General features: G+C 40.4%; 1 protein-coding gene across 5 annotated transcripts in view; it reads left to right on the top strand.

The window, feature by feature from the left end:
- Positions 1-17,338, top strand: part of dpf3 (double PHD fingers 3) — a 50,311-nt gene that overhangs the window by 12,871 nt on the left and 20,102 nt on the right. For 4 of the 5 annotated variants that reach the window (XM_056256229.1, XM_056256228.1, XM_056256233.1 and 1 more), the window contains exon 2: positions 11,323-11,483. In XM_056256229.1, coding sequence (XP_056112204.1) covers positions 11,323-11,483 — 161 coding nt within the window. Of the gene's footprint in view, positions 1-8,796; positions 8,899-11,322; positions 11,484-17,338 lie in introns of those variants that run through there. The other variant, XM_056256232.1, reaches the window with a different exon arrangement.

The following is a 17,338-nucleotide window of genomic DNA, read 5'->3' as shown; positions in this document are numbered from 1 at the left end:
GCGCCAGCTGCCACCCCGCAGGTATCCATGCCTGTAGAACTGCCCACCACGGCAGCTCTATCCTGGAGTGAACAGCTCGATGTGTGCATGCCTCTTCCCAGTCTGCTCAGCACAGACGAGGAAGATTACGTGCCTGAATTTGAGGAAGAGGGGCAATCGGACTTTCTTCTCTCTGATGAAGAGGAAGACTTCGAGGACTCTCCATTCCTCCCCCGGCCTGCGCACCCGGCACAACTCCTTGCTGCGGCGGGATCCACGGAAGAGGCGGGCGGGGCACCATCCTCCCCACTTGTCAGTGTTGATCTGCAAGATGTGTGCAAATGCGCTGCAGGGAAACTAAATATTCCGTGGCCGATCGTGGTAGCAGAGTCTGCAACGTCTCGCTATGAGGGTAAGAGGCTGCCGATTGCAAAACGGGCAGCAAGACAGCTCCTTCCTGTTTTCCCAGAGCTCCTGGAGGAGGTCGCGGTTACGTGGAAGGACAAGCCTTTTACCAGCAAGATGCCCGTGCAGGGTGGCTCCATACTAGATGTGGAGGGGATGCAAAAGGAAGGCCTTCTCCGAATGCCCCCCATGGAGCCATTAGTTGCCGCGCACTTGCAACCGAAGCGCACGGCGGCTGCAAGTCCGACGTTGCCATCTAAAGTTTCCAGTCGAGCATGACGGAACACGCTTATAAAGCAGAACTGACGTGAATGCAGCGGGTCAGAGCGGAGCACAGGAACAGAGATCTGCCTGGCCTAGGAAGAACTATCTGCCTGCAGCAGCTCAGACGGCCCAGCCAGCTCCTCAACCTCATCCCCATCTTCAGGGAGCAAGGAGGAAGAAGAAGACCGTTTGACAGGGTCTTCCCCAGGGAAGGGAGTCAACAACCCCCCAGTTTGCTAGCTCCCGACCCTCACACGTTCAGCGTTCGTCAAATCACGAGTTCCACTGTTCACAGATGTTCTGTGGGGAAAACAGCGCCCGGTTGGGCTAGAGGAAGCAGAGCGGTGAAAAGTAAAAGAAACGGTGCAGTGGTGCATACCAACCCACTAGTCACAAGCACTTTTCATGTTCAAAATTCAATAAAGTTTTCACTGTACCCCCAGAGAATGTTGCAAAACACAATGCCCCAAAAAATGTTGCAAAACATGTTAACAGAACACATTATAACATCACCTCGGGGAGCTTTCGATCCCTTAGAGGTGATGGGTCACCCAGACTCTGTCCAAGCGTTAAGTGCTCACGCATGCGCAGTACAGACCACACCACGAACTCGTTCATGACCCAGCCACACGATTGCACCAGAACGCTGCGAATAAACAATTGGCGAGAGTGCACACAGTCCCGCTGGGTATTAAAGACAATACAATTCGGGTACCGACTGCAGTTTGCCACTCCCCCCCCCCCCCGTCCCCCCAGACCCCCCCCCCCCCCCCCCCAGACCCCCCCCCCCCGCATTTCAAAGGGATAATTCATTCTCATGTGCGGGGAGAGTTAAAACATGTTCTTCAGGACGAAATTTATTCGGTGTTGAACAAAAGGGCAATAAGAGTGGTACCGCCCGAGCCACAGTGGGTTTTAGTCGAGATACTTTCTCGTCCCAAAGAAAGGAACTCGTGCCCTTCGTCCCATATTAGATCTGCGTGCACTGAACAAATACCTAAGGAAGTACAAGTTCAGAATGCTCACTCATTCTACACTCCTAAAACTGGTGCGCCCAGGCGATTGGTTTACATCGATCGACCTGAAGGACGCATATTTTCACATAAAGATATACCCACCCCACAAGAAATTCCTGAGGTTTGCTTTCCTTTGAGTGACATACAAATACCTAGTTCTGCCATTTGGCATGTCTCTCAGTCCCAGAGTATTCATAAAATGTACAGAAGCGGCCCTGACCCCGCTCAGGGAAAAGGGCATTCGTCCCGCTACTTACATAGACGACTGGTTGGTGACAGCTCAGTCAGAACAAGAAGTGAGATACCACACAACCATTCTTCTGGAACACATACAGAAACTGGGCTTAAAACTAAACACCGAAAAGAGTGTTCTGATTCCCGCACAGTCCATAACATATCTGGGGCTGTCACTGGACTCTGTGACTTTCAGAGCGCGACTGTCAGAGGACAGGGTGGAGAAATTCACCCGATGCCTGGCCGAATTTCAGAGGAGGAAAAATGTCTCTTTCCGCACATGCCTCAGACTATTGGGACTGATGGCCTCAGCCCTAATAGTTATTCCCTTATCAGACTGTTTATGAGAGAATTTCAGCGCTGGATAGCGTCTCTGAGACTGGACCCATTAAGGCACTGCCGAAGGAGAGTGAGAGTGATTTCAGAGGCAGTCTTTGCACTGCGCCAGTGGAGACACCCAACCTTTCTGGTTTAAGGGGTACCCATGGGAGTGGTTCAAGCCAGAAAAGTCATAACGACGGACGCGTCATTGTCCGGTTGGGGGGCATTTACGAGGGCAGAATAGTGAATGGAGGATGGGGTCATCATCTGATCAATCTTCACATAAACTACCTGGAAATGCTGGCCGTGTTTCTGACAATGAAGCATTTTCTCCCTTTTCTGAAAGGGCATCATGTTCTCATGAGAATGGACAACACTACAGTTGTGGCTTATATAAATCGACAGGGGGGCCTCACATCACTTACCTTGCACATGCTGGCAAGCAAACTGATTTTGTGGAGCAATGCCAATCTTTCATCCCTGAGAGCGACGCACGTACAGGGTGTCATGAACCCGGGGAGCGGATCTGCTGTCCAGGGGCAATCCACTTTACGGGGAGTGGATATTGAACAGGGAAGTGGTCGAGCAGATCTGGAAAATATACGGCAAAGCGATATTTTCTGATTTTTCTCCCTGAAAGATCAGAGCACGCCTCTGGGGATAGATGCGCTGGCACTAGGGGTGTAAATCGGAGCCTTAATGACGATTCTCTACGATACCGATTTCTTAAGCCAACGATTCGATTATTTTCGATACTTCAGAATTTCCCACGATACGATTCGATTCGATACGATTCAATACTCGATATTTTTTTTGTACATGATATCTAGTTTCAAATAAATCAAAATCAAAACAAAAAAAATTAGCCTTTTATTGAGAATACAGAAACAACATTTGTGGCGAGCAGGACGCGGCCGACGTTAAAGAACGGCGCTTGGCCGGTGGCATTTAATGAACGTCACCTGTGAGACGCACCGGTCTCTCGATCTTCAGCTCGTCGCTCCTCTTTTTATGCTTCCGCTCCTTCGTGAGAGATGCGAGACCGGTGCGTCTCACAGGTGACGTTCATTAACACTCACACCACCGGCCTCGCGCCGTTCTCTCACGTCGGCCGCGTCCTGCTCGCCACAGTATTCTATTCACATAATGTGTATGTTACACTATAGCAGTCTTCTTTGCAAACGGCAACATCTCTTACCACTGCTCCATCTGTTTTCTTGAAGCCAAAATACTTCCACACCCATGACTTGACGCCGACTGGAGTGTGTAACATTTCACTTTCATTGCCAGCTCGCTCTGACGGTTCCATCGCTCTTGAAAGACAGACTCAACAATGTGTGTGAACATAGATAGACTGTGAAACGTAAGTAACGCGTGTGAAGCGGTGTGAAGTAGAAGACAATAATGAGGTTAGCGCCACCCGCAGCTTAGGAATAGGTTGTACGCATATGTCGGAGCTGATGCTGAAAATAGACAGGCGAAGAGACAGGCGGCAAAATAAACACATTAATCGATACTGTTGCGGACGCATCGATGCATCGAATCGTCGGCTCTATAATCGATGGATCGATACGAATCGATTAATATTTACACCCCTAGCTGGCACACGATTGGCCTCGCACTCTCCTCTATGCGTTCCCACCAATAGCGTTAATATCCCCAACACTCTACAGAGTGAGAGAGGAGGGACTAAGTTGGGGGGGGGGGGGGGGGGGGCATCTTTCATCCCCACCCAGAACGTTTGGCACTATGGGCCTGGCCAGTGAGTGGTTCAATTTGAATACAATCGGTCTGTCTGACAGTGTTATCAGAACCATACAGCTTCGTCGACTAGGTTTCTCTATGAGTGCAAATGGGGTGTGTTTGAGCGCTGGTGCGCGGCTAAGCACGAGATTCCCTTTCAGTGCTCAGTGGCAGTCGTTCTATCATTTTTACAGGATTTGATAGATCAAGGGAAAGCGTTTTCAACCATAAAAGTGTATTTGGCCGTTATTTCTGCTTGTCACATAGGTTTTGATAATAAAACTGTTGGGCAGCATCCTTTAGTATGCATGTTCATGAAGAGCACGCGTTGTGCTTTACCAGTTTCTAAACCGCTTTCCCATTCATGGGATTTAGCACTGGTACTTGATGCTCTCTCAATTGTCACCATTTGAGCCACTGGACAAGATTGATTTAAAAATATTGTCGTTTAAGACGGCGCTGCTGCTAGCCTTGGCTTCGGCAAAGCGCGTAGTGAGATTCACGCACTTTCGGTGCATTCAGCATGTATACAGTTCATGCCCGGGGATGCAGGGGTAGTTCTGAGGCCTAATCCTGCATTTATGCCCAAAATAGTTAATTCTATCACTCCTTTGAAGTTAAGAGCTTTCTATCCACCACCTTTTCCTTCGTCAAAACAGCAAAAGTTAAATGAGTTGTGTCCAGTGCGTGCTTTACGCATTTGCATCGAAAGAACCAGAGGGTTCCGGGAGAGTGATCAGCTGTTCGGATCTTGGGTGAAGCCACGTACGGGGAAGCCGATTACTAAGTAAGCAGCGTTTGTCTCACTGGATAGTGGAGGCGATTTCATTGGCATACTCCAGTAAGGGTCATGCACCCCCAGCTGGTTTAAGTGCACACTCAACAAGGGGAATGTCAACTTCGTGGGCTCTTTTTAAAGGAGTCATGATACAGGATAGTTGGTCCTCGCCGCATACATTTGCTAGGTTTTATAAACTGGATGTTACAACTCAAACTTTAGCACATGCGTTTATTGAGCGTTGGAGTTGAGTCATAAGTCATGACTCGTCCAGCCCTGGAGGCGGTGCTGTGGTTGGCAGGAGACTTCGAGGCAGGCTATCTGGCAATACGGGAGTTAGGATATCCCATAGTGAGACACCGAAATGTATGCTTGAAAGAGAACAATAGGTTATTTGCGTAACCCCGGTTCTCTGATTGCATTAAGTGAGGTGTCTCACCAGATCACCCTCCTTGCTGTGTGAAGCGAGGAAGAGGTGTGCTTGTTTTGAATGTCGTAATGACGTTGCGTCGCTCCTCTTATAGACCAATTTCGAGCCGACGTCACAGTTATGTCACGGCGCTAGCTGGAGGCAAAACAAAGGGAAAACTGGAGGCGGCCAATACAAACCAGCACAGATTCGGCTACATAATAAGGAGCTTAAATTATTATTATTAAATGTCATGTTGTTGTGTTGTTGGGTGCAAGAATCGATGAAAAATGAATATGCTGTATCTGGAATTTTTATTTCTAGAAAATATTCACATCATTAAAATTGCACCGTAATGTCACTCTTTACATTGTCGTCTTCTTGGCGCTGGCTAGGCAGAACTGCGGATCGTACCACACAAGTCTTGTACAAGACCATTCAGCACATAGTTATAGGCATCTAAAGATTTATATGCCATCAGTTTCTATCTCCGCTCTGTTTCTCTATCAGGTAACGTTAGGTGTAGAAGTCAGGCCACTCAACCGGAGGTAGCGTTAACGTTAATCCTGTCAGATCGTCCATCCATTGACAGCGTGTACAGTACGGGTCAGCCAATCTGGTTCCATCCGTTAAAATTAACTTTTGCAAATAACAATCGCAGCCCTGGACAGTGAGTGACCTTGCACATTATGATAAAATCGGATTTTCTCCAGTCATTGTGAAAAAACAAGCTAGCAAAACTTGCAAACTAACGTTAGGGAAACGGCCTGAGGGATCGTTCTGCCACCACTTAAGCTCCGCCCACAAAAAAATGTCACCATGTTTACCAACTGAAAATTGGTCTATACGGAGGGGTGGGTAGCCACTCCCAGACATAACGTCATGTCTGCCAGCCAATTGGGGCTGGCGTAATGTAATAGGGCTTCTGAGGAACACGCGGAAGGGGCGTATCCCATAGTGAGACACCTCAGAGAACCTGGGTTACGCAAGTAACCTATTGTTTTTTTGTCAGGTCGACGCATAGACAGGTCTACGGCGGTCCAATGAGTGAGTCAGAGATAGCAGCACCAGAGCCCGTCTACGGAGAGCCTGGCCACTCCCTATTAAGTCCTATTGTACCGAATTTTGGTTGTAGTTCCACCAGAGTTCCACTGGGGGCGATCACCCGAGTGCAAAATGAATGGGAGTCTATGGAGCTAAACGGCTAAATTTGTTTCTTTCACCCGATTGCCGTTGAGAAATCTCAGATTTTATTGTAGGTTTTGCAAGTTCAACATTGGTTATAGGTCGAAAGTTGAATGAACGAGTACTTATGTCCTTTCAGTTTCTTACAGCTTGAGTTGTTGTTGCCCATAACACGCTAGCATTCTGCTAATGAACGCTGGTTGGTCAGTGAAGGACTGATTACGACCAAAGATACCGCTTGATGGCATCGTGGCATCCGAAGCGGGACCAGAATGTTAAGAACTTTAGTTTAACAAACACAAACACTCTTCTAGCACGTGTCAGCTGTGTTGTCGATGCCTCGAGAGAGAAAAAAAGTGCAGAGCGCGAAAGCACCAAAGTGACTGAAGGATTGCCGTAAAGCAGGATCTCTGGTCATATGATGTGTATGACGTCATTGACATTTTAAAAGACTTTTTAAAGCAAATAAGTGACTCTAAAAAATCTAACACCCAGCAATGTGTAATTTCTTTGCATCTCCTTTCGAATACATCATTCAAATTACTAGACAAAAAATTATATCCTGCGAAAAGTGGATTTTGAGGGGTATAGCTCCATAGACCTCCATTCATTCTGCACTCGTCCTGTGAGCGCCCTCATATGGAACCAGAGTGGAACTGCAACCAGTTCAGAAGCCGGAAGTTTACTGAGAGTGGAAGTTCTCCCCTTATTAGACATTCTCTGGCAGCAATAAGGACGAGTATGGCGAGTGGTGGCGACCCACATAAGGACCCGCCGGCCTCTTTAAGATCGCAAGTTTGGGAAAACTTCGGTTTCCCAGTCAGTTGCGCGCGCTCTCTCTCTAAACTGGTTCTATGCCTTTACTTTATTAATAAAACTTATTTTAAAAATACAAGGTTTAAGACATTTATTTTCCTTTAATCCAGCCCCCTCCTTTTTTGTTTTGCTTTTCCCTCCATTGTACCGAACTCGTACCGAACCGTGATGTCTGAACCGAGGTATGAACCGAACCGTGACTTCTGTGTACCATTACACCCCTATCATTTATATATGATTTCTTTTTCTAAATTCGGTTATTGATTGATCCGATCAGTGCCATTTTCCAGTGAGAAACACATTTTACATTTAAACATATAGTCTAAATAAAAAATTATAGCTTTGTTTGCATAAAATAATGATAATACTAATAATTGATGAGAGAAAGAGTACATTTTTTATTGTGTGGACTAACAACAACAACAATATATCATAATAATTTAATATCAAATATACTATTATGTATTAAATATACATACATTAATTTATATCATACATAAATAACAAGAATAGTTATTATTATTAAGTAGAAAAAATAAGATAATAATGTTTTTATTGTTCAGTTTTTTATTGTTAGTTATTTATTACTATTGTTTCAACATAAAAATTTAAATAAGTGCTTAATAATAATTATTGTTATTTTATAAAATAAATAATTTAATACTAAATATACTAGTGAGAATGAAATAAATATAGGCTACATTAAATATACATAAATACATAATTATAACACAGTTGATGTTACTATTTTTATTATTATTATTATTAAAGAAAAGAAAAAAGATAATCATGCTTATATTGTTGCAGTATAATGATTATTTATTTATTAAATTAAAATAATATAAAATAAGTTTTGCATGTTGTTTATCAGACACCTAATCTTTCAATTCATCATGAATTGTAGGCCTTTTCAATGCTATCTCATGACCAATTCGTACGAGTGAAAGGTGGCTAATTCGTACGATTTGTCTAAACCCCAGTGATGGGTAGGTTTAGGGGCGGGGTCAGGGGAAGGTCATTCGTATGAATTCATACGAACTGGGCAACTGGTAAAATATGTACAATTTACCAAAAATTGTACGAGTGAGCTCGTATGAATTTGTACGAATTAGCCACCTCATAAAATTCATACGAATTGCCTTGAGATTGGGTTGGCCTTTTGCAATGGTCTACTGTACATGTTTAAAACCTCTAAGCTTACAGAAGAATTGATATCCACACAATGCTCTGTTAGCTCAGTGTTTATTCCAAAACATTCCAGTGTCATATCATCCCACAATTTTGGTGAGCTCATATACACTGTGAGAAGACCAGTTATAATTGCCTTTCACTTTCAAAATTTTAAGAATATTACTTGACCAAAGTCACATTTCTGTTTCCTGCCCACAACATGCATCATCTATATAGAAGCAACTGCTATGGGGTTGTGAAAATCAAATACTTTGACCGATTTAATAAACATCCATTCTATTCTCCCCAGTCCATAATATTAAAAGAGTGAAGATCTCAACGACCTTCAAGCACCGTGCCTCCAGGGAGGTGGCAGAGAGAATACGTGTCTCCCAACACGTGTTTACATAACTGCTCCACTCTGTTGACTGGAGTCCTTGCCTTGAGTGTAATACGGGTCGCCGTTTATAGTAAAGGTTTTGTATGGGGGAGGGAGGCTGTATGAAGCACGGTGTTCTCACATGAGCTCTTTCCTTAAGATGGTGCTGAGAGACACCATCATCATCAGCCGCTCATTGGTAAGCACTTGTCATCTCTAGGGGCTGTTATGTTTTTGTTTAAGGTGCTGAAAAGTAGTTATAGATCGACTCTGAGAGGGAACTTGAGTTGAGAGCCATCAGGGGTGTTTAGTCCAGTGGAGCATGTTGATGATTATGGTGATAGAGGCTCTCGCGCAGGTCGTGGGCGCTCTAATGCTGGCCTCTGTCACTGCAACTTACATAATGACTCCTGCAGTCTCCAGCTGATAGCACAGGCATTTCGTTTCAGGGAAATAATGCACACAGGAAGCCCATGAAAGAGAGCGGTAGGAGCAGGATAGTGAATGCTGGAGGAAAGAAGAATAGATGTAATCTGGAGATTTTCAAGATAAATGACAAGAGAAGAATCAAGCAGATTATTTAATAATTCATCGGCTGATCTGGGAGATATTGTTCTCAGTGTCTTTTGGGTAGAGACTGAAAGCATAAGGAATCTAATGATTCTGGTTTCTATTTTGATTTCATATAATATAAAGATGAATAGTTGATTTTTAGGCAACAGAACAATAACATTCATATTTATTCCATTAAGTAACTGTTATCTCTCCTAAACACATACTTGTACATATATAATCATGACATGTCAAATGTGACAAAGGAAAAAGTAAAAAAATCTAAATTCTGTCATCATTTACTCCTCTCATTTTGTTGTAAATCTCTATGACTTCCTTTCTTCTGTGGAACACAAGAATGTTTGGATGAAAATAGTTGAAACTATTAAAGTCAATGGGGTCCAAAATAGGGCTGTTGCATGCAGTATATCGGTATTGACGATATAGGCGATATTTAAAAAATATATAGAGATTTTTTGATAATACTACAATAACAATAATATTGTAAATAACTAATTTTGAGCCAGTAAATATCTGGTTGACCCTCCAACATAGTGGGTGGCAGTACTGCACCTTAGCACTTGTTGCCACTAGTCATAAAACATCATTTGTGGTTACTACTGTACTGCCACACAAAATCATATCTGATGGCAGATGATAGCAAAACATTCTACCCGCACTCCAAAAAATGTAGCTCGCCACTGTGAGAGTTTTTTTAATTCTGTAAAAAAGACAGGGTGTTGCAGGAAGTGCTTTTGTACAGTTATGGTTACAAACTCACTCTCTGCCTCCCTACACTCTATTTGTGATTCAATGGCCAAAAAAAAGGAAAACATGAAATAAACACAGTTAAAGATGAATTTCACAGATAGCATTATTATTTCTTCACAATTTGTATAGATATCACAACAATATCCTTATTGTGAATTATTTTAGCCAGGATAATTGTGTAGAGAAAATCTGATATAGGTGACAGCCTTAGTTCAAAATAACATTGGATCCAACTGACTTTCATTGTGTGGACAACATTTTTTTAAATATGTATTGTGTGTGTTACACAGAAGAAAGAAAGTCGAAAGGTTTGGAACCAAACTGTCTGCCCATATTTACAAACTTTCCTAAACGTAACAGATTTTTTAGTTAAAATGGAACTGGTTATTTTTAAGAACTTGTTCTTGATTCTCAAACCTACTTTTGGGGTTAAACTATGCTATCAAATGTTAGTTGTCTCAGTTGTCTCTCTCAGACCTTTGCTTTTCATACCTGCCTGCTCTTTTTCTCTCCTGCTCCCTCCAAACACTGAGGCTCTTTGTGTCACTATGCTGGGTTGGAAATTTGGAATACTCCTCTTTGTCCAGCCCAGCATTCCTCACATATCTGTGTATCCTCTAGTCCAGAGAAGAGTGATCTAATCGAAACAGGAGGCAGTTATGGGGAGAGAAGCCATGCAGGCTGGCTCAGGTCCAGTGTCTCTTCTGTCTTTCAATATGGAAGTTGGTAGTTGTGTCTCAATGACTTATTTTGACTGCCTATAGGGAATAACATGGATGACAATGTAAGCATTTCTTTGTGCAATTGAGACTGTGCTTATAACTAAAAGTGCATGACTCTCAAAAACAATCGGTGGGAAACTGAATTGTGAAAAAAAACATGACCCAGAGGCTCGACAGCACAAAACACAAGCTTGCTTTGAAACTGTATTGAGGTACAATGGTATTAGCCAACAAAAATAGCCCTGTATTACATGACTCTTTAAAACTTAACAGCTCCTGACTAATGTATGAGGTTGAATGTCTCAGATTTGAGGGACACGTTTACAATTTATGTCAAGTTTCGGCTTACAATCAGGGTTAGGTGCTTCTACATCAGTGTTATTCACCTATCCTTTCCCTCTGATTTTAAAGATAACTAATGGGTCAATTTAGAGGTAGGGATAGGGTTAGGCCTACATTTTCAGGCATGTTGTTCCAGGATCAACAAAATATATGTGTACTAGTAATTATTAGTTGAAGGTGGCACTGACATGGTTTATGCTAAAACCAGGATTCCTCACCAAATGTGTCTTCCTCAGGCTCGGGGACCAGTTCTACAGGGAGGCCATTGAGCACTGCCGCAGCTACAATGCCCGCTTGTGTGCGGAGCGCAGCGTACGCATGCCATTCCTGGACTCTCAGACGGGCGTAGCTCAGAACAACTGTTACATCTGGATGGAGAAGCGGCACCGAGGGCCAGGTAGCACACTCTACAAGCATAAAATTCATTTGATTAAAGAGTTCATACAAAATGTTCATTATTTATATCCCTACGTGATGTTCCAAACATGTATGCTGTTATTTTGTCTGTGGAACAGAGAAGGAACATTTTGTAAAAATCTTTACAGTGGTCTTTTCAATACGGTGACAGTAAAAAAAAAGTGAATCAATCAGTGAATAAAAGTGCTCATATAATCCTATAAGTAAAATATAATATTATGTTATAATGTTTATTCATATTCATATTATTTATTTAATAAAATGTATTGTAAATGTACAATACAGTACAATTGTAAATTATATACAAGGCTTATATATAAATATTACAATATTATATAATAGTATAATGATTGTATATAAACCGTATGTATGATTTTTGCTATAATAAATAAATTAGGATTCTTCAAAATATCAAATCAAATATTATGCTTCACAGAAGAAAGTCAGTTATATGAGACTGGGATGAAATGAGGGTGAGTAAATTATATTTTAGGTGAACTATCCTTTTAATGAAGAGATGGGGTGTTCTAGCATAAATGAGCGATATTTAGCTTATATTGCAATAGGGCTGGGCGATATGGCCCAAAAAAATTATCACGATATTTTTTTTTATATCAGTCGATATCGATAATTATCACGATAAATGTCAAATCTTTATTTCTTTCAAGTTTAAAGGCAGATTTTTGCTCCTAAGTGAAGGTTGTATAAACCAGAGCGTTAATTGTGGTTTTAACTCTTTATTGTCAGAACATATCATGACAAACACTTGCCAAACAGGTGAACTTTTCACAAATCTGAGGTAGAGCATTCAAACATTTGTCATTTTTCCTTAACTAAATTAATATCTGAATAGAAAAATATTTCTTCAGCACAGTTTGCAGTGCATGCTGCAATATTCAAATTACATGTTTTGTCTCGAAATGCATATTTGACAGTGAGTTGACAGTAAATCTGCATCCTAACTCAAGCTAATACTACTCTGTTAAATGTATTAACAAAAACAGTAACATCTGTTTAAAAAAATTATAATAATTTGACGACCACATTTTTATTTGGTAAAATGTAGCCTAATATTCTGACTGTTTGAGTTTTATTAAAATTAACCATTAGTCATCCAGTATCATGCATTTAGATCATGATAACCACAGATAAAACCAGGCATAGCCTATAACTTAGCACCTCACTATCATGGCAAAATGTAACTTTATGGTTTCTATGGTATTTTTATGAAAAACAGTAGCCTAACAGTTAAATACATTATTAAATACTATAATTATATTCCATTAGTCATTTAATACATTGTCTACATTAATAATATTATACAATTCAATATGTATCCCACACTTCATGGTGCAGTTAATATTACTAGGCTAACCTTACAGTAAATCCAAGGTAGGCTAAATGGATTCAGTATCAATTCAGATTCTGCGCGCAGTGTTTCTCCTGTTTGTCAGCGCTGTTTCATCTGCCTTTAAACATTTGTGTTCTTCGCTGAACTCAAGCGCTTCTCTATGGCGTTATTATCCTGTCCAATGTCGAGAGCGCATTATTGTAGCGCGAAAGTACATTAATATTATGCGCGAGCGTGAATCTCTCTGCTCGCGCGCGGAATATGATGTGCCGAGCGTGAATCCCTCTGCTCGCGCGCGGAATATGATATGCACAGCGCGAATCTCTCTGCTCGCGCGCGGGAACTGGGCGCGCGCTCTCAGATACACTTCTCTTGTAAGAATTCTCTCTCTGGGCTGAGTGGGCTCGCTGCCTCGCTCAGAGAATATGCCTGCACTTAAAACGTGTTCAGTGCAATCGCGAATTGCTCCTCTTCCCCAGCTAACAATTTTAGGTTATAAGAACGTTTTCATAACGTTCCCATTAAGTTATAAAAACGTTATTTCTGAATGTTCTAGGGAATTTCAAAAAGTCCAGTTTTTTAGACGTTGTATTAACGTTATTTCTTGGTTATAAGACCGTTCAATTCTCCCGTTATGTAAACGTTGTATTAATGTTATTTCCTAGTTATAATAACGTTAGAACGTTCAATTCTCCCTTTATATAAACGTTGTATGTATTAACGTTCTTGCTTGGTTATAAGAACGTTATTCAAACGTTCAATTCTCCCATTATATAAACGTTCTCTTAATGTTTTTCTAAGATAATGAAAAACGTTTCATTCATAACAAGGTAGCCTATATAATAGGCCTATATGAAGAACCTAAAACAAGAACTTTCAGATTTTAAAATTAAGACAAAAATAAATAAAAAAAGACCCATGAATCATGTCTATAATATGTGTAATGTAGTCCACTGAAGTCGAGTTGAATTGAACCCAAGTAGGCCTATAGTTTATTCCAATAAACCGATTTGGGTTGAAGTGACCATATGAAATTAACATAAACATAAACTTGGAAATTGTTGTAAAAATGAGCTATATAAATTAAATTAACTTTAACTTGTGGATGTCATTGGTTGTTTTTGGTCATAATCCTTGTCCTTGTGTTCCCATTGTCTCTTGTCTAGCTTTGTTCCCTGTACCATTGTTGGTGATTCTATGTTTAGTCCAAGTTTATGTTCATGTTAATTTCATATGGTCACTTCAACCCTAATCGGTTTACTGGAATAAACTATAGGCCTACTTGGGTTCAATTCAACTCGACTTCAGTGGAGTAGGCTATTACACATATTATAGACATGATTCATGGGTCTTTTTTTATTTTTATTTTAGGTTCTTCATATAGGCTAGGCCTATTATATAGGCTACCTTGTTATATAAAAAAACATTAAGAAAGGTTTTAATAATTATTAAAACATTTCTTAATGTTTTTTTTATTGAATGAAACGTTTTTCATTATCTTAGAAAAACATTAAGAGAAGGTTTATATAATGGGAGAATTGAACGTTTGAATAACGTTCTTATAACCAAACAAGAACGTTAATACAACGTTTATATAAAGGGAGAATTGAACGTTCTAACGTTATTATAACCAGGAAATAACATTAATACAACGTTTACATAACGGGAGAATTGAACTTTTTTTATAACCAAGAAATAACGTTAATACAACGTCTAAAAAACTGGACTTTTTGAAATTCCCTAGAACATTCAGAAATAAATAACGTTTTTATAACTTAATGGGAACGTTATGAAAACGTTCTTATAACCTAAAATTGTTAGCTGGGGAAGAGGAGCAATTCGCGATTGCACTGAACACGTTTTAAGTGCAGGCATATTCTCTGAGCGAGGCAGCGAGCCCACTCAGCCCAGAGAGAGAATTCTTACAAGAGAAGTGTATCTGAGAGCGCGCGCCCAGTTCCCGCGCGCGAGCAGAGAGATTCGCGCTGTGCATATCATATTCCGCGCGCGAGCAGAGGGATTCACGCTCGGCACGTCATATTCCGCGCGCGAGCAGAGAGATTCACGCTCGCGCATAATATTAATGTACTTTCGCGCTACAATAATGCGCTCTCGACATTGGACAGGATAATAACGCCATACTTCTCTCATTGAATCTCGTGACCGAGGCCGATCAGAGTAAACGCGTCTGCTCTACTCGCGCGCGCTGCCGTTTGGACTTTGAGCCGAGCGGATAAACAGTCCGTGAGCGCGCGCGGTTCAAATGAGTTTCGTTCCGCTTTTGCATAAACATTATCGAACATTTATCGACCTCTTGATATCGTTTTATCGAGAAAAATTATATCGCGATAATTATTGTTATCGTTTTATCGCCCAGCCCTATATTGCAATGTGTTAATGTGCATTAAATGAACTACACACTGGATGTAAACTGGTGTCATCTGGAGATGCCATCATGTAACCAAATGTTTAAAATGGTGTCGTATCCAGTCGTTCCACAATTTTTTTATCTCACCGCAGGCATTTGGATAAGTTGGACTTTGGCACTGTACACATTCATCTAAACCTCAATTTTAATTTCACTTAAAAATGCAGCTTGATTTAAGGATAAAGACTGGCACAATTTGTTTTAAAGCAGATGGCACAGGGATTGCAAATAATACGTGTTGATGAGCGTTTATACAGTGTTCTAGTGTTTAGGAAATTGTAGGTTTCCGCTTGTCACATGTTAAACAATGAAATAGAATATTCAATGTAATGAGGCAGAAGTATGCATTAGGGTTCTGTCTCTAGTCACACAGCATTCCTTTTCTTATTATCTAACCAAAACAGCCAATATCTAAACATACAGATGCCAAAGGGAACAATATGCCTGCCGAGAACCGGACACAAATAGAGTCAGCGTCTCGCAACTAAAAGCTCCATAGCCACACCCTACACTTTGTGGTAGACCAGTGTTTATTGCATGTTTTTTATTCTGGGTTTCTCTCTCTCTCGATTCCTCTATATTACCGTTAGGAGACTGGACAGATGCATAACTGAGACCATGTGCCTCACATATGTAAATGCATTATGTGTTATGGGTCAATCAGAGAGAATGACTCTGTCAACACCCCTGATGCCAGTGTTTTTGTTTTAAGATGTTTCATTAAAATTCTTGTGTCTGAATCCCTGTCCGGAAAAGATTAGTTTTGTGTTTCTCAGGATGATACCTGTAAAATGAAATTTGTATGGCTTTTCTCGCTGTCAAAAAACGTGTTTGAATGACAATTTACCTACAGCAAGCAAACCATCATCCTATGTATGCATGATTTTTTTTTTTTTTTTTTTTTGCTATACGTTGATGGGTAGATTTTAGTCTTTCTCGTTATAAAAAATATCCACAAAATCTGGCATGCCGTTAAACCACAAATAAACTAGTATTTGTAAATGTATAAAATACACATTTACATACACTGTCATTCAAAAGTTTTGGATCAGCAAGATTTTTTTTCTTTTAGGATGCATTAAATTAAAAAAAGTGACAGTAAAGACATGTATAATTTTACTAAAGATTTCTATTTCAAATCAAATCTGTTCATGCTTTCCACAAAATTATTTGGCACATTTATTTAGCACCCGAGCCACTTTATTCAAATACAGAACAGCAAAAAAGTTACCAGAAGCACCACAAATCATAACTGTACAACACTGCAGGACAAGCTTCGCACAGACAGCCTTTTCTGTTAAGAGCTGTAAGCTCTGGAATTCGTTACCATCTGACATTAAGACTATATCTGACTCAAAAGTTGTGGCTAAAGACAAACCAAAACTGTAGCCATTTTAAATGGCTTTTAAATGGCTAAATATTGTCAGTGAGTGAGTGAGTGTATGTTTGAAGAAATGTGAATGTTTTATACTTGTATGTATCTGTTTTACAATGTACTTAGAAAAGCCCAACCAGGGACAGGAGTTGAAAATTAGCATTAGCTATAAACTCTTTATGTGGCGCATCAGTTGCAGGATTTGTATTGTAACTATGTTTGACTGCATTGTCCCTGTTAAATAAATAAACAAATAAAATAGAATAAAAATTAAGCATACAGCCATTTTCAACATGGATAATGATAAGAAATGTAAATCAGCATATTAGAATGATTTCTGAAGGATCATGTGACACTGAAGACTGGAGTAATGATGCTGAAAATTCAGCTTTGCCATCACAGGAATAAATTATATTTAAATTACATTAAAATATATTGAAATAGAAAGCAGTAACTTTAAACTGTAATAATATTTTACAATATGCTGTTTTTATTGTATTTTTTTTATCCAATAAAATGTAGCCTTGGTGAGCATCAGAAACTACTTTCAAAAACATTACTTCTTGAACAGTAGTGTACATTTTGTTAAAATGGCCCATTTCAAAAGTTTATCCACAAATATCCTGTTATTGATCATAACCTAAACATTCTGTACAAAACGAATCCCGTCCAAAGAATGTT

Source organism: Rhinichthys klamathensis, unplaced genomic scaffold (genome assembly GCF_029890125.1).
Source record: "Rhinichthys klamathensis goyatoka isolate OS25496 unplaced genomic scaffold, OSU_Roscu_1.1 h1tg000125l_1, whole genome shotgun sequence".
Classification (NCBI taxonomy): Eukaryota; Metazoa; Chordata; class Actinopteri; order Cypriniformes; family Leuciscidae; genus Rhinichthys; species Rhinichthys klamathensis.
Note: the sequence above shows the minus strand (reverse complement) of the source record. Positions and strands in the feature narration are given on the sequence as shown.